At 33.8% G+C, this 20,949-nt stretch overlaps 1 protein-coding gene across 1 annotated transcript in view; it reads right to left on the bottom strand.

Moving 5' to 3' along the window:
• The window catches only part of LOC140450180 (lipase 1-like), a 150,497-nt gene that overhangs the window by 93,306 nt on the left and 36,242 nt on the right, over positions 1 to 20,949 (bottom strand). Inside the window, exon 3 of the mRNA XM_072543636.1 lies at positions 2,788 to 3,034. Coding sequence (XP_072399737.1) covers positions 2,788 to 3,034 — 247 coding nt within the window. The remainder of the gene's footprint in view (positions 1 to 2,787; positions 3,035 to 20,949) is intronic.

The following is a 20,949-nucleotide window of genomic DNA, read 5'->3' as shown; positions in this document are numbered from 1 at the left end:
TAGTTCCTGTGAAACATACCAGTACGTCGTCTACGTATCTCCACCAATATAAAAACTGTTTGAATATGGGATGTTTTGAAATCTTTGTCTCTAGATGATCCATAAAAATATCTGATAGCAATGGGCTTAGAGGATTGCCCATTATAAGTATTGCTATCAGATATTTTTATGGATCATCTAATGACAAAGATTTCAAAACATCCCATATTCAAACAGTTTTTATATTGGTGGAGATACGTAGACGACGTACTGGTATGTTTTACAGGAACTAACAGGCAACTCGACCAATTTTTATCGTATATTAATTCTCTTCATAGTCATATTGAATTTACAATAGAAACAGAACAAAATCAATCCATAAATTTTTTAGATTTAAAAATTACCAGACGTAAAAACAAACAAGACCTCCATATTTCATAAACCTACCCATACTGACACGACTATTCACAATTCATTATCCCATCCCACACAACATAAACTGGCAGCCTATCATAGTATGTTACATAGATTAAAAGCAATTCCTATGTCAAAATACAATTTTGAGACAGAATTAAATATCGTTAAGCAAATAGCAGTAAACAATGGATACAACGAACAAACAATTAATAAAATGTTAAATCAAAAACTACACAAGAAAGCCCTGAACTTAGTATTTCCACCACCAGAGAAAAAACCCAGTATCTTCTGCTCGATTACATATACAGGCAAAATATCAACAAAAATAGCCAAACACATAAAAAAGAAAGGAATAACACCAGCTTTTAGAACAAATAACAACCTAGGCAAATATATTAAAAACAACAAGAGCCAACATAAAAAACACTTACACAGTGGTGTGTACAAACGTAAATGTGGCGACTGCCCAAAAACTTACATTGGTCAAACAGGTAGAAATTTTAATAAACGAATAGCAGAACATAAAAGGGCTTTCAATAATAGAAAAACAGATTCTACATACGCACTTCACCTTCTAGATCATAATCATTCTTTTAATGACGAATTTAAAATTCTACACATTCAAAATAAAGGCCTTAAGCTATCTTAAGGCCAAAAAATCCTACCTAAGCATCGGTTTTTCGAGTAGGTTTTGCTGAGACTGTTAGACTTGGTATGTACTGCTTCATGATCAGGTATAGACATCAAGTGGTAAAGAATCTCAGAAAATATAATCGATTATGGTAGATGCTGTTTTAGTAATTCTTGCAGGAAAATTAACGGGTATGAACGGGTTTTGAAAAAATAGTTATGTGGAGGAGTCAGGTGTCAATTTATTATAAACCAAGTAAAACTTAAATAAGGCTTCACTCAATAGAAAGTCACATTTTATTACCGAAAAGAAATCATTATTTGTAGAAAGAATTAGGGTGCTACCATAAGCTGAACTTAAACAATTTTACCTAGCAATTATGGTACATTTTTCTACAGAAACAGGCTCGGTGACTTCCTCGGTGAAATCCTAATTCCTCTAAAAACTATAGAAAACGTATTGTTTAAAAATTTTATTTTGGAGAGACCATTGAATAGTACTTTCAGTGACATTTCCTTGGTTTTTGGAGGTGAATAATTCTTTCCAAATACGCTACTAACGACCCTATTTTCTAGTGACCCTAATTTATGTGATTTCATCCTAATTAAGATTTTTTCGATAACTGTATACCGATATCACTTAGTGTTATATGATAATGAGTTCGCCTTTAATAAGTATTTACACTCAGAAAGTAATGGCCAGAAGCCTTCTTTAATTTGATTTAATTTGACATTTTAAAAGGTCCAAGTCGCTTATAAGTTAGAATCCATGTGTACCGACATAACATAAGAATAAAGGCAAAGATTTTTAATTTGTATATTACTTCTTGTTATTATGTTCTGCAACTTAAAAGCATCTCTCGCATTAATTTTAAATTTGATTGCCTGTTGTTTCAAGATACGTTTAAATAAAGTTGCTATTATCTCAATGTATCTAGATCGATTATCTAGATTCGTATATTAGTATTTAACAAATAACTGTGGTATGCATATCTTAACCTGCTAATTACACCTCTATTTACACAAAAATGATGGAGTATATGAATCGGAAATTCGAGCGAAAGCAATTTAGTTCAAAAAAAATCTTGCAGATGTTTTTAAGATACGCTGATTTGCAATGAAAATTGCTAATCATATTTGTGGTAAATTCGCTGGTGCATAATTTTAATAAACAGTTTTAAGATATTACTCATAAAACAAATCCATGTTCATTACATTTTTTTGTAGACGGTATTTTTACTAAAATTATGAAAATATACTTTTTAATTCTTTAGATGATTAAATAGTCGTAAATACTGTTAAATAGATCCATGGAAATCAGTTGTGCCAGGAGCATTTTTGTTTTTATTTAATTTCTATATTTCTTTAACTTCGTCTTTTATGATATCTAACCCTTCATTATTGTTGATGTCATGTATTTTCTTTTTTGTTGTTGATAATGTATCTAAGAAGTTTCTACTTACCTTTAGCAATCTGCCTGTTTTACTTGATGATTAACACACTTTCCATATCTCTAGTATATCGTTTTAATACTTAAGGACGTGCTATTTTACTTTATAATGCACTTAAGTTATTACATAAATAAAATTAAGCCTTTTTACCTTTAGATAAATTCTACTTAAATATAGTAATTATTTTTTATCGCCTTTTTTATTTTTCACGTACTTTCTAGAAGGCCATTTTTGCCTTAAATGTTACGTCAAATAATGTAATAAAAAACAACAAATGCCAATAATAACTATACTTATTTTTTGAACTTACTTTTACCGGGTGCAAGATATATTTGCCAAGTAATAGGGCTGGGTGGCGGGAATTTGATAAGAAAACAGCTGGAGTCAATGAAATGTGTAATTTAATTTTCTCGTTGTATTCTGGACGACCTGCAGTCATTGCAAAAAAAGTCGTAGATCCTTGAGAATATGAGATGTAGACCAGTTTTTCTCGTTTAGTTGTTTTTAAGATATAGTCAACTATTGCAGTGGAATCATATTGACCAAATTCATCAAAACTGAAATTAAAATTATTATTAGTGTTCTCTTTACACCATTATGTCAAATTCAAAATCACACGAAGAGTAAGTAAGTAACATAGAAAGAAAACGAAGAAAAAAAATTAGTGGAAATCACAAACTGGAAAAAAATGTAAGAACAAACATAGGCAGAGGATGCGACACGCATAATGCGAATAGCAATCTGATAATGATACCTAATAAGGTTTACTTGTAAAAATGTTTGGAATCCAACAGAGTTACAGAACACAGTCTGTTATAGAATTATAAGAACTTCGTAAGTATAAGTAACATTGGGTTTAAATTTTGAAACATATACCTAATGTTAATAAATATCATTAGTCAAATGTTAGTTTTAAAGTAAACTATAAAGATTGTAATTCAGCTAATATTGGGCAAACACGCCAATACCTATATAGAAGGATTGTTGCACTCAAACACAGTATACAAACCACCTTAGCTTTTCTTTTGATTTTGAAAATATACAAAGTTTGGAAAAAGAACAAAACTACAACAAAAGATGTATTGTGTAGACGATTTACACAAAAAAATGGCTTTTCCCGGGAGCTTTTTCCATTTTCAACGCGGAGTAAAACCCGGGAAATTACTTACAGAAAGCATATATATATATATATATATATATATATATATATATATATATATATATATATATATATATATATATATATATATATATATATATATATATATATATATATATATATGTATATATATATATATATATATATATATGTATATATATATATATATATATATATATATATACAGTGAAAAGGATAATGCCAAATAAAGGGCCAATCTTTTGCTTAATCTTTGGCCAGTCTGACCAATATAAACTAAGCCACATTCACATGGGATGCCATATATTACGTTAGAACGTTGTAAGGTAGGAGTAGGATCTTTTAATCTGGTGTAAAACAAGTTAAGCGTTTTTTGGTATTAGTAGATATTTTTATATTAAATTCACTAAATAAACTAATGAGTGATCTAGATATATTTTGTATAAAAGCTAGTTTACCATATCTCGCTGGAGTATCAACTAGAGTAACATTATGATTTGCATCATTGTTTACAATAGGATGCGAGAATAACAATTTGTTAAGCAGTTTTTTTGGATATTTTTTTCTTTTTTTATTTAAATTTACGTGTCTCGACAACTATGGTCATTGACACGGGAACAAACAAAATCGGTATTTACAATATATGATTAAGCTACAGTTTTGGTACTTTTGCAAAATTCGTAAATATTTTATATTAAGTTATATAATTTAGAGTCTCTTAAAAAAATAATCAAAGAGTTCATTGAACCAGGTGAACTAAGTATATCACTAAGGGTACCACTAATGTTATGCCGTCGTCGGGTGGAGCTGAAAGTACTGCATTCAAGTAGGATATGCTGTATGGAAAGCCGCGTGTTGTTGCAGCGTTCGCAGACTGGTGGATTTCCAGAACTCATGAGGTAACCATGCGTGAGACGAGTGTGTCCTATTCTTATTCGTCTGATTATGGCTTTGTCTCTTCTTTTTTGTATGGGAATTTGCAGTGGTCGAATTATTGGTTGTATTTGATGTAATTTGGATGTGCTTCTACTCCATTGATCTTGCCAATTTTCCAAGACTGATTGCCTGAAGAGATATTTTAGGTCCTGATGGAGCTGTATCCTTTCGACTGGATGATCAGGGCAATTAGCTTCTTTCGCCGCTTGGTCCGCTTTCTCGTTACCAATAACACCTACGTGCGAAGGAACCCAGATTATGGAGACTGAGGTGCCCGAAGTTAACAGCTGATGACAGTGAGCGTGTACCTTATTGACTATTGGGTGTTGTGATCTTAGGGTTATTAGTGAATGTATCGATGACAGAGAGTCGGTGCATATGGCTATACGTTTGCTGCTTTTTGGTGTGACTTCTAGCGCCTTGTTTATTCCATATAATTCCGCAGTATGTATACTGCAGATAGTAGGGAGGCGAAATGACGCTATTGTTTTATTTGTTGTAGTAACAGCACAGCCTGTACCATGTTCATCTTTACTGGCGTCTGTGTATAAGATTGTATCAAACTTTTCCATGTCAATCATTTTGTTGAACTCTTGTCTAAACATACTAATGGGGGTTTTCTTTTTGTCGTATCTACATAGACTAATGTTAAAACTAGGCTGCTTTCTGGTCCAAGGCGGGGTATGAGGGATACAGATCGGGGTCATATGTGAAAAATCTGTGTTGTTAATTAACTGGTGTAATTTGCGGTCAAATGGGTATACAGACCTAAGTTTTTCTGTTGGCTTTATTACTGTGTGTCTGGCAACAAGCTTGGCAGCTGGATTTGAGGGGTTGGCAGAGACCTTTGCAAAGTAATTAAGAAGTAGTCTTTGTCTCCTATAGGTCAGTGGAGGTTCATAGGCTTCAACATGAATGCTTTCAGATGGGCTAGATCTAAAAGCACCGAGACAAATACGAAGAGATGTGTTCTGAACGACGTTAAGAGAATTTAAGAGAGACTTGCATGCAGACATATAGAGTATGCTACCGTAATCAAGTTTGGACCTAATTAGGGCTTGGTAAATTCTGAGTAATACTTCCTCTTCAGAGCCCCAGTGATAGTGAGCAAGAGATTTAATTATGTTTATTCTTTTTAAACAATTAGCTTTAGTGGTTTGTATATGATTTCTCCAAGACAGTCTTTTATCAAACTGCATACCTAAGATTTTATGGTTATCTACTACACGAAGCGGAGTTCCATGCAGTTGTAAATTAGGTTGAGGAGACCTGTATTTTTTACTAAACTGGATTACTATAGATTTAGGTGGTGAAAATTTGAATCCTGTACTTTCTGACCAATTGGTTATAGACTCTAGGGTGTTTTGGAGTAACGCGCATGTACTGGATGTGGACCTACCTTGACAAAATAGAATGATATCATCAGCGTAAATAGCGTGTTGAGCTGGTGCTTTTATCGTAGAGCATATGTCGTTAATACAGATTAAAAATAGTGTGGTGCTAAGTATACAACCTTGAGGTAGTCCATTCTCTACAGCTTGTGGTGCAGACATTTTACCATTTGCAGACACTTGGAACGTTCTATCCGTTAAAAAATTATTAATAAATGTTGTTATATTACCTTCTAATTTGAGGTCACTAAGTTTTGCAAGAATTATTGATTTTGAAGTGGTATCGAAAGCACTCTCTATGTCTAGAACAACGGCAATTACCTCATTCTTGTTTTGCATGGCGTATGTAATTTCAGACTGAAGTGAAACCAAATTGTCCATAGTGCATCTATTTGATCTAAACCCTGACTGAAATGGATTTAGTAACTTATGTCGTTCTAAATACCAGTTTAGACGATTATTTATCATTTTTTCTAAGACTTTGCATAATGAGCAAGTTAAAGAGATGGGTCGAAATGAACTGGGTAATGCTGAAAGGCAGTCATTCTTTTTAATTGGAATTATAATGGATTTTCTCCATAGCCTGGGAAACCGTTGATATGTCCATAAAATATTGTACAGATCTAATAATTTTCTTAATGTATCTGAATGTAGTTTTTTAATAAATATTAAGGGGATATCATCTGGTCCGGCAGCAGAATTTTTTAGAGAACTAACAACATCATAGAGTTCGTTCAGAGTAAACGGTAGGTTAAGTGGATTAGGGTTCGATGAGGAGGACTGAGGAGGGAGCTGTTCGTCTCGTGTCAATAAATGGTTAATTCTGTTTTTGGATTTGTCTAAAAAATATTGTGCCAAGGTATCAGAGATTTTCTGGTCGTCTGTAATAATATTATTTTCATGGATAAGAGCGGGTATTTTATACGTTGTGTTGCGTCCATTAATTTGTTTTATTTTGTTCCATACTTGCGTTGGAGATGTGTCAGCGGTTATAGAACTGGAGAATTTAATCCAAGATTCTCGTTTACTTTCTTTTATTACTCGTTTAGAGTTGGCCTTTAGTCTCTTGAAATTAATTAAGTCCTTTTCTGATCGTGTTCTGCGATATTTGTTTAAGGCCTTTTTGCTAGCTTTTACTGCTAGCTTGCAAGATAGGTTCCACCATGGTACAGATTTTTGGGATGGATTAATGGAGCACTTTCCTATGTGTTCCTCTGCTGCTTGCAGTATACATCTATTAAATTCCTCAACATCAGTATCAGCATTGTTTTGATAAACAATTTCGTTAGTTAACTCGATCCTTAACAGATACGCTGAAAAGCTCCCAATTAGCTTTTGAGATATTCCATTTGCTCTTAACATAAGACGGTTTAGCTTCATTATTAGTGATCAAAATTGGGAAGTGGTTGCTATTATAGAGACTATCAAGCGTGTACCAGGTAAGAAGAGGAGCTGTTTTGGGATCACTAATGCTCAGGTCAATTGAAGAGAAGGAGCCAGACTGTATGTGAAAATACGTGCTACTTCCTGTGTTTAAAAGACTAACATCATGATTAATGATAATATCCTCAATAATCTTACCTCTACCAGACGTATTTCTGGATCCCCATATAACACTATGAGCATTAAAATCTCCAACAAGAATAAATGGAGTCTATAGCTCTAACATAGTCATGTAATTTAAGGTTTTGATCAGCATGTAATACTACCGCTTGGTTGTGTTTTGGAAACGAAGGTTTAACTATGGATGTTACTATGGATGCATACGAATTTGTTTGTCTAGAAGTTGCATTATCTGTAGTTTGAGACATATTTGAAGCTGAACTGTTTTGCACGTTACTGCCCATGTAGTCAGAAGCAGAAACAATATTATGAAATATTATTATTTGTTTACTTTAGAGTGTTGTTGATATTTAAACATTTTGCCGGCACCACAGGTAGCCGGCTATCACTTTTCGTTGTTTATGCTAGTCCATTAATATTGATGTTTCTAATTAATGCAAAAAGCAAAAAACTGGATCTAATTATAGATCCGAATAAACTAAACAAATCTAATTTAAAATGTTCAAATACGTACGTTATAATTACTGTTATCACTCACTGGTAAACTCGTATTTCACTGCTATTAATAAACACAGCAGCAATCGTCGATGTTTTCACGTCGAGGTACAATCAAAAACTCCTTTTTGGATATTGGTTAGATAACAATATATCAAATAAAATTTTAATGTTTTTATTAACAAATTTCGGATGGCAAATCTTAGTAATTCTATTTTTCATTGCTAGAACAACATTAATTTTCTGTTTTTCGAGATGATAGGAATTCTATGGAATAAATCTCCCGGAATTAGTGTTTTTACGATACCAATCAAGGCAAATCAAATTACTGTCAGTTCTAACAACAACAGTATCTAAGAAAGGGACCGAGGAGTTAGACTCCTCCTTCACTGTGAATTTTAAGTGCGAATTGAATGAGTTAAAGATATTAAGTGTATATTGTACCTTGTCATGTGGAACGGCCATAATTAAGTCATCAACATAGAGATAAATAAATGGAATTGTGAAATTCACCTGGTCAATAACAAAGTACAATAATTTGTTCATCACAATTTCAGCCATAATGTGAGAAGTAGCCCCACCCATCGGTAAACCTATATGTATATTATGTGTACAAAGTTCCACTTAACCTTTGGCCAAATTTCTATCAGAAATTCTTGATAAATTTTCTTACAATATAACAAATTTAGTATAAAAGATAATTTTGGTTTTACAAAAAAGATAAATAACATGACGATACCGGAAGGTTACGTGATTGTTTTATTCGATGTAGTATCTTTGTTTACAAAAATACCTTTAAGTATTCATTTGACTCTCGACCTGTAAACATCGATACGAATTAGGCGAAAGTTTATAGTGGTGATTAAAAACGGGCTCCGGCCGCGTTTTTACCGCCATTATCGTATATCAAGTGGATATACTATTTATAAACTATTTAAAAATTAAAATATACAGTTTTAACAATTAAAATGAGTGCTCCACCAGATTTATCGGTGAGTGTTCTTTTTTATACTGCTACTGTTAATGGTCAAATAATAAATACTCAATATCAGCAACAGCAAATTCAACCAGAATGCCCAAATGTCCTTTTTCCACAAAATTTACAACCAAATTCAGCACAAATTTTAAACAACCCACCAACAGCAATATATTATGTTCCCAACCAAGTACTATCAGAATCTTCCTCAAACTGTCAATACAATCCTAAAATAAATCCCACATTATCTTCACCTCAAAATGAAGCTTACGATTCGATTGAGATGACACTGCACCTCAAGAAAGCCCATTTGTAACACCAAAATCTACAGGAACTCGAAAAAAGCCAAAGAAAACTAAACTTGTAGAAACGCATTCGGATTTATCCTTTTCATCCAAGATAGAACCAGCCAAAACCTTCATCAATAATCACGAACCACCATTTCCACTGAACAGTGAACAATTAGCCCTCCTACTAGACAACACTGCCGGCTTATCTAATCCTATATTCTCGATCAAGGATTTCACTCCTGATTTGCTAGGTGTCTCTCACATGTTAAAACAAATCCGTCCCTATTTAAAAGAAAGGTCAATAAAATCGAGACTAACTAACTTAAACAAAAAAATATTTGCTTATCTCGGAGAGGTGGGCTCTGAAGTAGAAAGTGATGCATCACAAACCAGCACTTATTAGCAGCTACCGTTTAGTTTTTATTTTTTTTTTATTTAATTTTTTTTATTTCTTACATTCAACTCGATCATACAATGGAATATCGATGGATTCTTCCATCGCTTGGCTATGCTACAGATTATCATTGCCGAAAACTGTCCAGACATAATCTGTCTCCAAGAGACCAATTTAAAACCTCAACAGAAATACAGTCCTAAACAATACATATGCTTTCGTAAAGACAGGATGCTTGTTAGCCATGCTAGTGGTGGTGTTATGACATTAGTAAAAAGATCTTTCGATGCAAATTTATTTCCCGTAGTAAGCAATTTAGAAGCTATAGTCATCAAAATTGATTCCTTGATGTCATTTTATCTATGTAATATCTACATTCCTCCCAACTCACAGGTAAATTATGCAGATATACTGCACCTTATACACCAAATTCCAACACCACGTATAGTCGTCGGTGACTTTAATGGACACAATATAATATGGGGATCTTCTAACACAAATAAGATGGGAAGAATAATAGAAAACCTAATACATAACGTTAATTTAAATTTTCTTAATGATGGAACCCCCACGAGGTTCAACTCAGCATCAGGAGAATCCTCGGCAATTGACTTAAGTCTCTGTGATCCAATTTTAACTCCTTGCTTATCGTGGGAAGTTTTGTCGTTCAACTACGGCAGCGACCATCACCCCATAAAAATCTGCAATACTAACGCCCTACCGGAACCAAAAGACACCTTTGTCTTAAAATGGAAAACAGAAAAGGCTGATTGGGTGAGTTTTTCAACATATATTGATAATTCCGTAGAAAGCTGTGAAATAAATTACTGTGATATCGATAGAACAATCACCAATTTTAATGACTTAATACTAAAAAGTGCAGAACTCTATATTCAAAAACCAAAAAAAATTCACAATCATCATCCAGTACCATGGTGGAATAAGGATTGCAAAGAAGCAATACAGCAAAGTAAAAAAGCTTTCAATAGGTTTAAACGGCACAAAACCAAAGAAAGTAAAATAGAATTCAAACGATTAAAAGCTAAAGCCCAATTAATCATAAAAAATTCAAAAAAAGCCTCATGGTCAAAATACGTCTCAGAAATAAATAGTTCTACTCCAATGAGCGAAGTTTGGAAAAGGGTAAAGAAAATTTCCGGTTTAAAGTATTTTTCATCAATTAACACTCTTAAAATAAACAATACCACAGTCTCTTCTTCACAAGACATTGCTAACACTCTTGCTTTCACATTTGAACAACATTCCTCTAGCGAAAACTACGACATTAATTTTAGGGACTACAAGCTAAAGAAAGAACGCACCATCTTGTCTCTAGAAGAATCCCACGAAAACCCCCTATCTCAACCTCTTACTATTATAGAACTAAATAACTCCTTACAAGATATGAAAAACTCAAGTCCAGGACCCGACAATATTCCTGTTGTATTCCTGAAGCATTTATCAATCTTAGCAAAACAACATCTACTGCAAATTTTCAATCAAATTTGGCAACAACGACAATATCCGTCTATATGGGCAAAAGCCACAATTTTGCCTTTTTTAAAATCCAGGAAGCCTCGACTTGATCCAGAATCATACAGACCCATCTCTCTAACATGTGCCATGGCTAAATTAATGGAGAAAATAGTCAATGCCCGGCTTATGTGGACACTGGAAAAATCTCATTTCTTCTTACCAGAGCAAAACGGCTTCAGACGTAATCGGTCAGCAATGGACAATATCGTAGACTTACAAAGTGATGTCCAAGAAGCGTTAGCAATGAATCAAATGTGCATAGCTATTTTCTTCGATATAAAGAAAGCCTTCAATACGTGTTGGAGATTCAACATCATTAAAAAATTGCACGCATCCAATATTAGAGGACACTGCTTAGCCTATATCGAAAATTTGTTAAAAGACTTTTCTTTCCAAGTAAGAGTTAATAACGTTTATTCTGATTTTTATACTGCAGAAAACGGTACCCCACAAGGCTCAGTACTTAGTCCTACCCTATTCCTAGTTGCCATAAACAACATATTAAACAAATTACAGAAACCTCTCAAAGCTCGCCTCTATGCCGACGATTTAGTGGTATACATTAAAGGAGCACAAAAAGAATCCATGTGCAGAATAGTACAGACATTTTTAACCCAACTAGATGAATGGACAGCTAGTACAGGCTTCGAATTCTCCGTTACAAAGACAACTGGTATGGTGTTTACGAAAAAATCATGCATTACACCAGTCCTTTATCTTCACAACAGCATAATTCCCTTCCAAAACTCCGTAAAATTCCTTGGTATGTGGCTGGATCAAAAACTTTCCTGGAAAAAGCACATACAACATTTGGCGTTAACATGCAACAAAAGACTCAATTTGCTTAAAACCGTATCAAATCGTTTCTGGGGTTCCGACTTCTCTACACTACTCCTTCTGTATAAAACACTAATTAGATCCAAGCTCGATTACGGTTCAATTGTTTATGTCTCCGCAACCAAGAGTACCCTAAAACCATTAGATACAATCCACAATGCCGCACTTCGGATCGTTCTCGGAGCTTTTCACACTTCACCTATAGAAAGCTTACATTCCGAAACTGGAGAACCATCATTGCAGTATAGGCGGGCACTTTTAACACTTTCACATGCTTCTTCTGTAGCTGCTAATAAGGATCATTCACTCTTCGAAAATACTTTTTCTAAAAACAATCTTGACTTTCTCTTTAATAAACCTCGTACTGGAAAACCTTATTACACACGAGTAAGATCAATTCTAAATAATTTTGACACAACAATCCCAGATGTATTTCACTGTAACATCCAACATCCGACTCCATGGCTGATAAGCATCCCAAATTGCAACACCTCTTTAATAGAATTGTCCAAAAAATGCAATAACAACATAATAATCAAAAACAAACTAAATGAGATTCTTGAACGAGACTACCTTAACTGCACAAACATCTTTACCGATGCATCTAAAACTACTAATGGCATTGGTTGTGCTTTTGTTACTCCAACGTCTACTTTCAAATTTAAGCTACCGCCTAGCTCAAGTGTTTTCACCGCTGAACTGTTTGCTTTGTACCGTGCCCTAAAACATGCAAACCTCTCAAGAATTCCAAAACCTCTGTTTCTCACTGACTCGCTCAGCTCTCTTCTTGCAATACAGCATCTGTATCCTAAACAGCCATTGGAGCAACTAATAAAAACTGAACTACAAATCGCCCAAGAGAACCACATAACTCCTAAATTTATATGGATCCCATCGCATATAGGAATTATCGGCAATGAAGAGGCAGACAGTAGTGCTCGTGATGTAGCAACAAGTGCGGAATCTGAATTAGTGCGTGAGAGTGTGTGTAAAGATCTCAAATCCTTTTTTAAACAAAAAGTGATGGGTCGGTGGCAGCGCGAATGGTTTCTATCGCAATCTAAATTAAGATTGCTAAAACCAGATACACGACAGTGGAAAACTAGTGCTAGCACACGGTTTATTCAAACGGTTCTAACGCGCCTACGTATAGGACACACTAAGATAACACACTCGTATTTACTTTCGGCCAGTGAACGCCCGCTGTGCGACCTATGTGTTACGCCTCTTACCGTCGTCCATTTGTTAATCGAGTGTCCAAAATACCATAGAGAACGTTCCATAAACAATATACCAAATACTCTACCAGATTTATTAGGAGAAAACTGCCACGTAAAAAACTTATTAAATTACCTAAGGTCAATTAATATCTTGTATCAGATTTAAAGTTTTGTTTACTGTGTAATGCCGCTAATAACCTTTTGGTGGATGCGGCAATATTTCTTCTCAATAAAAAAAAATAATCCGAACTTAAACAATTAAAATCACGCGACTTACACACAAGCAATGGGTGGAACAAATGTAAATAATGTCCATAAAAATACGAACTCATACAACCAGAATCATGCAACTTACGCTCAAATAACAAGTGGAACACATGTAAGTAATACAAACAGTGACATTGAAGAGATAAAGAAGAATTTCCTTAACGAATTCAAAGCTATGTTTTCACAACTAATTAATCAAAATAGCGTGATCTTAAACATGCTTTCCACAGTAATAAATAAAATTAGTAATGGAACTTAAGTCACTACGAATTGCACAATGAAATGCCAACGGCCTAGGCAACCATAACACAGAAGTTACTAACTTTCTTAAACATAACAAAATTGATGTTCTACTCATATCGGAAACCCATTTCACTGACAGTGACACTATACCACACTATGAGGAAATAATGTATCAGACGGAAAAAATACAAGCTGCTGTAATCTGTATCAGTTCTCAACCATGGTCTTTTGACATTGCGGCAATGTACAGCCCTCCAAGGCATAATATCACCACAGCAGAATATGAAGACTTCTTCAAACATCTATCAAACAAATTCGTAATTGGAGGTGACTGGAATGCCAAGTATACAGACTGGGGATCAAGACTATGTACGACAAAGGGAAAAAATCTCAGACAAGCCATAGCTAACACAAACAGCTCTTACTTATCTACAGGGCAACCCACCTACTGGCCATCAGATCCAAACAAATTCCCAGATCTACTCGACTTCTTTATCCTCCATAACATGGCCTTAAATTATTTTGACATACAAGCATCCTGGGATCTGTCCACCGACCATACTCCCATAATTGTGACACTATCTACGCAAATTATAAAACGTCCGAATATCCCTAAGTTGACAACATCAAAAACCAACTGGAATTAATTCGAGTCTTACATAAATGAAAATTTAAATTTAAATATAAGAATAAAGCAACCAGACGATATCGATAATGCTGTGCTTCTTCTCACCCAAACTATACATGCAGCCGCTGAAATAGCTACACCCCCTCAGAATGACAAAGAACCAAGTGACACCAACATACCCGTATATATAAAACGTCTTGTTGCACAAAAAAGAAGAGCCAGGCGCATATGGCAAAGAAGTCGCAATCCTATAGATAAAAATGAATACAATAGATTAACACGGCAACTTAAAACTGCTCTACAAGACGCGAGGAATGATACATTTGAACTATTCATCAACAGCCTGTCAAAATAAAACCACAGCATCTGAGAAGCAACGAAATCATTCAAGACACCTACACAGCACATACCACCTCTAAGGAAAGCCGATGGAAGCTGGGGAAAAACTGAACAAGAAAAGGCATCAATCTTTGCTGAACATCTCTCACACGTTTTTGGTGCACCTGAACTTAATAACAATAATAACGAAGAACAAGTTAAAAACTTCTTAGACGCTCCATGCCCAATGATGCTACCAATTAAATGCTTTACTCCTAATAATGTCAAAGTACAAATTTCTAGATGCAATAACTACAAAGCACCAGGCTTTGACATAATCACTGGGCTAATATTAAAAAAATTACCGAGAAAAGCAATTGTCCTACTAACAATGATATATAATAGTATCATAAGATTAGCCTACTACCCGATTAATTGGAAGTTCGCACAAATAATTATGATTAGTAAACCAAATAAATCACCAAATATTACTACTTTATATAGACCAATCAGCTTACTTCCAATAATGTCAAAAATCTTAGAAAGACTTCTGCTCCAAAGATTCTCAGAAGACATCGAAATTAATTCAGTGATCCCCACACACCAGTTTGGTTTCTGCGAAGCCCATTCAACTCTACAACAGTGTCATAGGATTGTCAAAAACATTAATGTATGCCTCGAAGAGAAAAAAATTTGCACTGCTGCCTTCCTGGATATAGAACAAGCCTTCGACCGTGTTTGGCATGATAGTCTCGTGTATAAACTTAAGTCATCCTTTCCCACTTCTCACTGTCTACTCTTAAAATCATACCTCACAGAACGTCATTTTCAAGTCAGATTCCTTACAGAAACCTCTCATTACTATCCCATAAAATCCGGTGTCCCTCAAGGAAGTGTCCTGGGTCCCCTCCTGTACCTCATATACACTGCTGATATTCCAACAACAAATACGACCACAGTAGCCATGTTCGCAGATGACACCGCCATAATATCCATCAATGATGACCCCCAAGTAGCATCAGGAAACCTTCAAATACACATGAACCTACTACAAGACTGGATAAATAGATGAAAAATCAAAGTTAACCATACTAAGTCTAATCAAATTACATTCACCAACAGGAACATCATATGTCCAAGAATTAGACTGAACAACATATTACTACCAGTAAAAACAGAAGTCAAATACCTTGGAATGACACTTGATCAAAAGCTCACTTGGAAAGCACACATCTTGGCAAAAAAAATCCAAATCAAAATGAAAATACGTCAAATACGGTTAATAGGCCGAAAATCACAGTTATCTACAGATAATAAACTTCTCTTGTATAAGTGCATAATAAAGCCTATATGGACATATGGGGTGCAACTATGGGGCTGTGCAAAGTCTTCTAATACCAAAATCATTTAGAGGATCCAATCCAAAATACTCAGAATTATTTTCAATGCGCCGTGGTACGTTGGTAATAAAACACTACATGATGACTCTGGTATACCGTTCGTTGAAGACGAAATCAGCAGACTAACAAGAAATTATTTAGAAAATCTGCCAGCCCACCCCAACGAGGAAGCAAGGCAACTACACCTACAACCAGAAGTCAGACGAAGATTGAAGAGACAGTGGCCAACAGACTTTATTCACTAATTTTAATTTTAATTTTAATTTCCATTTCAATTCTAGTTTCAAATTATAATCCTACACTAATTTTATTTGTTAGTGTTAGTATTGGGAGTGTTATCAGTGGATAATTTCTCCTCTCATGTATTTGCAATACTCACATTTACTAATAGCTTGTAATAGCAGATTGTAAATTTGCAAATTTAATAAAAAAAAAACAAAAAAAACCTTTAATTCTCATAACATCGATAGTTGAAGAACATTTTAATCTAATTGAAGCCTTTTGCACTAATCCTAAGGATCAATTTGTTAATATTATTACATACATGTATAACAATACTTTTTTCTGTTTTGAAAACAAATTCTACAAATAAAACATAGGTTTACCGACGGGTGGGGCTACTTCTCCCATTATGGCTGAAATTGTGATGAACAAATTATTGTACGTAGTAGTGTATATATACATATATAGAAATGTAGCCACAAGCTCCCCTACTATTAAGAATCAGCAGATTCCGATGTCCGATGTTATAAATAGGAAGAAATCAATATTTTTATTATTATTGTAATTATTATGTTTCAAGAGTCCAGTTTAAATCATTAAAATGTAGTAGTTGGTAGTATTTATCAAAATTGTAAACTTTTAATTTCGAAATAAAGATTTTTTTTGGGAAGCTTAACGTTGAAGAAACTTTTCTATATATATATATATATATATATATATATATATATATATATATATATATATATATATATATATATATATTGTTATGTTTCTTCTTTCCCAACCAAAGAAAAATAAATAAAAATATCCATCGGAATAAAATTTCAAGATATCATTATAAACAAAAATGTATATAGTAATTTAAGATAAGATTTAGTGTAGATAAGAATAGAAATTTGTTTGGCAAACGACCTTTTTCCGTTTCAAACAAAATTATCAAAAAAACCTTTGTTTAGAATTAGAAGACATTTTACCTGTAAGTTAATCTTTTCATTGTTTGTATAGTCGAGTATTAAATGACCATATTCTAATCTTTTGAAATATGTATAAATGATGTTTTGACAAAACCAATTTTAAAGTAAGCTATTTAGTTTTTCTCTGAAACCGAAATTAGGCTTTTCCAAAATCATGGTAAACACAATTTGAGATTTTAATTGGACGGTCGTTTTTAAAATGGGAATTTGTGAGCCGATGAGGAGACCGGAGAAGTTAGTCATATTTTGGTCATCGAAAGGAAAGAGTCGTTTGTCTCAAGATAGGGTGTGGTTCGTGAGTTTGGATACCGGCATAACGAAAAGAAGTGAATAGTTTGAAGAAGGAGATAACAAGTAGATTAAAAGGGGTCCTTGTATCTACCGTGGGCATTTTATAAAGTATATGTGAAAGTATTCTTACGGCATCAAGTTGACAAAAGGAGGTCCTGGTGTCATAAATAAGTAGCTGAGTTTGGAGAAGTGAATCAGGTGTCTTTTTTTTGTATAGTCTGCAGGAGGTTTGCAGAGACGTTAAAAAGGAGCCGAGGTGCCAAAGAGGAGAGATCACATCGTTGAGGAGACTGGACTTTTCTGGGTATGTTCCAACATACAACTCAAGAAGAAAATAAGCTGTAAGTGTTTGTACAATTGAATTTTATATCTGTGAAGGATCGTTTCGACATCATGGTCATTAGCATTCAAATTTAAGAACTGAGGTTTTGTTAGGCTAATCAAAAATTTAAAGTTTTGTTGTTTCTTGTTTCAAGTAAAGAAAATTTTAAGTGAAATTGGTTTTTTCACGTAATATAAATGTATGTAGCTTTATAATCTTATTATTATAAAAATTTGATTTATTTTCTTGTATGCTGATTGATAAGATAACGACAGAATTTAATAATTGTTTTATTCGTTCATATAAAATAAAGAAACGTAAATCTTTGTAATATAATATATTTGTATTCTTATCCTTTCTTCTCTTTCCCGATAAAAGACAACTAGAAAATCTTTTGAATCCATCGAACACAGGTAATATAAGGATTATTTTACTTTTAATAACAAATAAGTTATAATTTTTTTTTATTGGCTCAATAAACTAAGATTAAAGTCAAAATAAACAAACATAACAAATGGCCCCCAATGTGTAAGGCGTAGAAAGTATTTCTAGTTAAAATTTAAACGGATAGAGAAAGAAAGCAGATTGATTGAAAATTTATTTGCCGATGGTTAAAGTTTATAATATTTGCTTTTATGACATAACATTTCAAATTTCTCTAGGTACAAATTTTTACATGATATAATTTATGATATTTGATTGATTTTTACAACTGACAAAAGTTTTAAAATTTTATTGCATTTATTTGAATTTATTGCATTTGGGATAAGACGAAAAGTTTTCGTCTTTGCAACATTACTCGAATTTCATATTTGGCGGGGATATTATTGCACAAATTTCAAAGCTTCATATTTGGCGGGGATAAATAATCTAACGAACATGTCGACCACAAGGAGTCAAAGCAAAACGCAAAAAAGGAAAGAGGATAAGATAGAAGAGGAAACAATTATTGATGAAGGATCGGATAATGAAGAAAATGCCACAATAATGGAGGAAAGAAAAGAAACAGGGATGCTGGAAAAATTATTAGCAATGATGCAAATACAGACACAAACAATAGAGAAAAACCAAATTGAAACAAAACAGACAATGGAAGAAAACCAACGGGAAACAAGGCTAGCAATAGAACAAAAATTAGAAGAAAATGATAGAAAAATGGAAAAGCGTTTTGACAAATATGAAAATGAGGTAAAAGTCTGTTTAGAATAAGTCAGAGAAGAAACAGAGAGGAAACTAGAGATGCAGAGAGAAGAAATAGAAACTAAAATGAAAGATATTAAGACTGTACAGAAAAAGGAATTAGAACAGTTAGAAACAAAATTTGAAATGGCTTTACAAGAAGACATGCGAGAAATATAAAGAAAAATGGAGGAAATCAAAAAGGAACAAAATTCCGGGGAGAGAAGGGAAATGTTTATCCAGGGAACAAGCGAGGTAAAACTACAGTTTGGCGGGGATGTAAGAAAACTTCACCCCGTACCGTTCATGAAGAATCTAAAGAAGAAGATACAATACATGGGAAACTTTGAGACAGCTAAGGAAATGATCAGAAATCATCTCAAAGATGAGGCGTGTCTATGGTTCGACAGCAAAGTGGAGGAATTTGAAAATTGGCAAGAATTTGAAAATAAATTTCTGAGTTTTTTCTGGGGAAAGACAGAGCAATTACAGATAAACAAAGAATTGCAAAATGGGAAATACCATGAGAGGATGGGTAAATCTACAAAACTACAAAGACATCGATAGTTTATGCCAATTCCTACAAATAAGGGCATCACGGATACAGGAAAAAAGAGCAAGAAGGTCACAAGAAAATTACAGACACCCAGAAACTCAGGAATACAGAGAGAGAGGACAAAATTTTAGGAGGGATTACACTAGACGAGAATTTATTCCCAGGAGGGAAAACGAAAATAGGGAAAACAGAAGAGGAAATGATGATTTCAGAAATCGGCTATGGAATAAGGACAGATATCGAGAAAATCACAACAGAAATAACACACGCGCATATCCCGAAAACAGAAATTACAATAGACGAAATGAACAGGAATATCGTGGAAACCGGAACGGATATGACAGACCAAAAGAAAACAGAAAAGAGGTAAATCATACACAAATAGAGGAAAATGAGGATGAAAGACACAACGATGAAAGAAGAAATACGGAAGAACAACAGTCGGTTTTTTCACGAAAGCACCCACTAAAACCAAAAAACCAGGCAGTAATTTTTTGTCACCCGAAGGAATTTATTAAATTAGCAGGAAATATTGAGGAAAGAAGAGGAGTTAATTTAAAATTCGTAGATGGTTTCATCAAAAATAGACCAATCAAAATTTTGATAGCCACCGGATCAGAAATAACATTGGTAAACAGAAAATTAATAGAAGAAGTGAATTTGACAAATTTAATCTACAAAATACCACGGGTAAATTTGGTGGGTGCAAATAAACGGACATTGGCAACGATAAATGAAGGAATACGAGTGAGGGTACGATTGGATGAGAAAATGTATGCACTACAATGTGTAATAATGCCAAACATGTCGCATGACATGATTGTAGGAGTGGACGAACTGGCAGAAAAACATGTAGTCATAGATTTCAAAAATAATACGATGAAACTAACAGAAGAAAAAGAAGGAGAACAGGAAAATGAACATGGGAAAAAGAAAATTGATAATTCGAAAAAAGAACAAACAGTGGAAATGAATTTGGCAACGCAGCAAGGACAAAGAGGAAAAGGAAGAAAACTTAAGAAAAGGATAAAGGAAGTCAATACCGGAGATTCCTCAAAAGAAGGAATGAGCCCCAAAGAAGAAGAAAAAATAGTGTCAACAAAGGAAATTGAAAAGGATATGATTGAAACAGTGGTATTTAAGGAAGAGATTGATAAAAAAGAGGAGGAAAAATGCGCGATAAATATGTGACAAGAATCTGAGGAAAAAGAAAGAAAATTGATATGTGGAGAAGAAAAAGAAAATTAGGTGCGTCTGATGTTAAAAGAACACGAAACTTTAATAAATGAGGAAAAC

The sequence above is a fragment of the Diabrotica undecimpunctata genome, chromosome 9, assembly GCF_040954645.1.
Source record: "Diabrotica undecimpunctata isolate CICGRU chromosome 9, icDiaUnde3, whole genome shotgun sequence".
Taxonomy (NCBI): Eukaryota; Metazoa; Arthropoda; class Insecta; order Coleoptera; family Chrysomelidae; genus Diabrotica; species Diabrotica undecimpunctata.
Note: the sequence above shows the minus strand (reverse complement) of the source record. Positions and strands in the feature narration are given on the sequence as shown.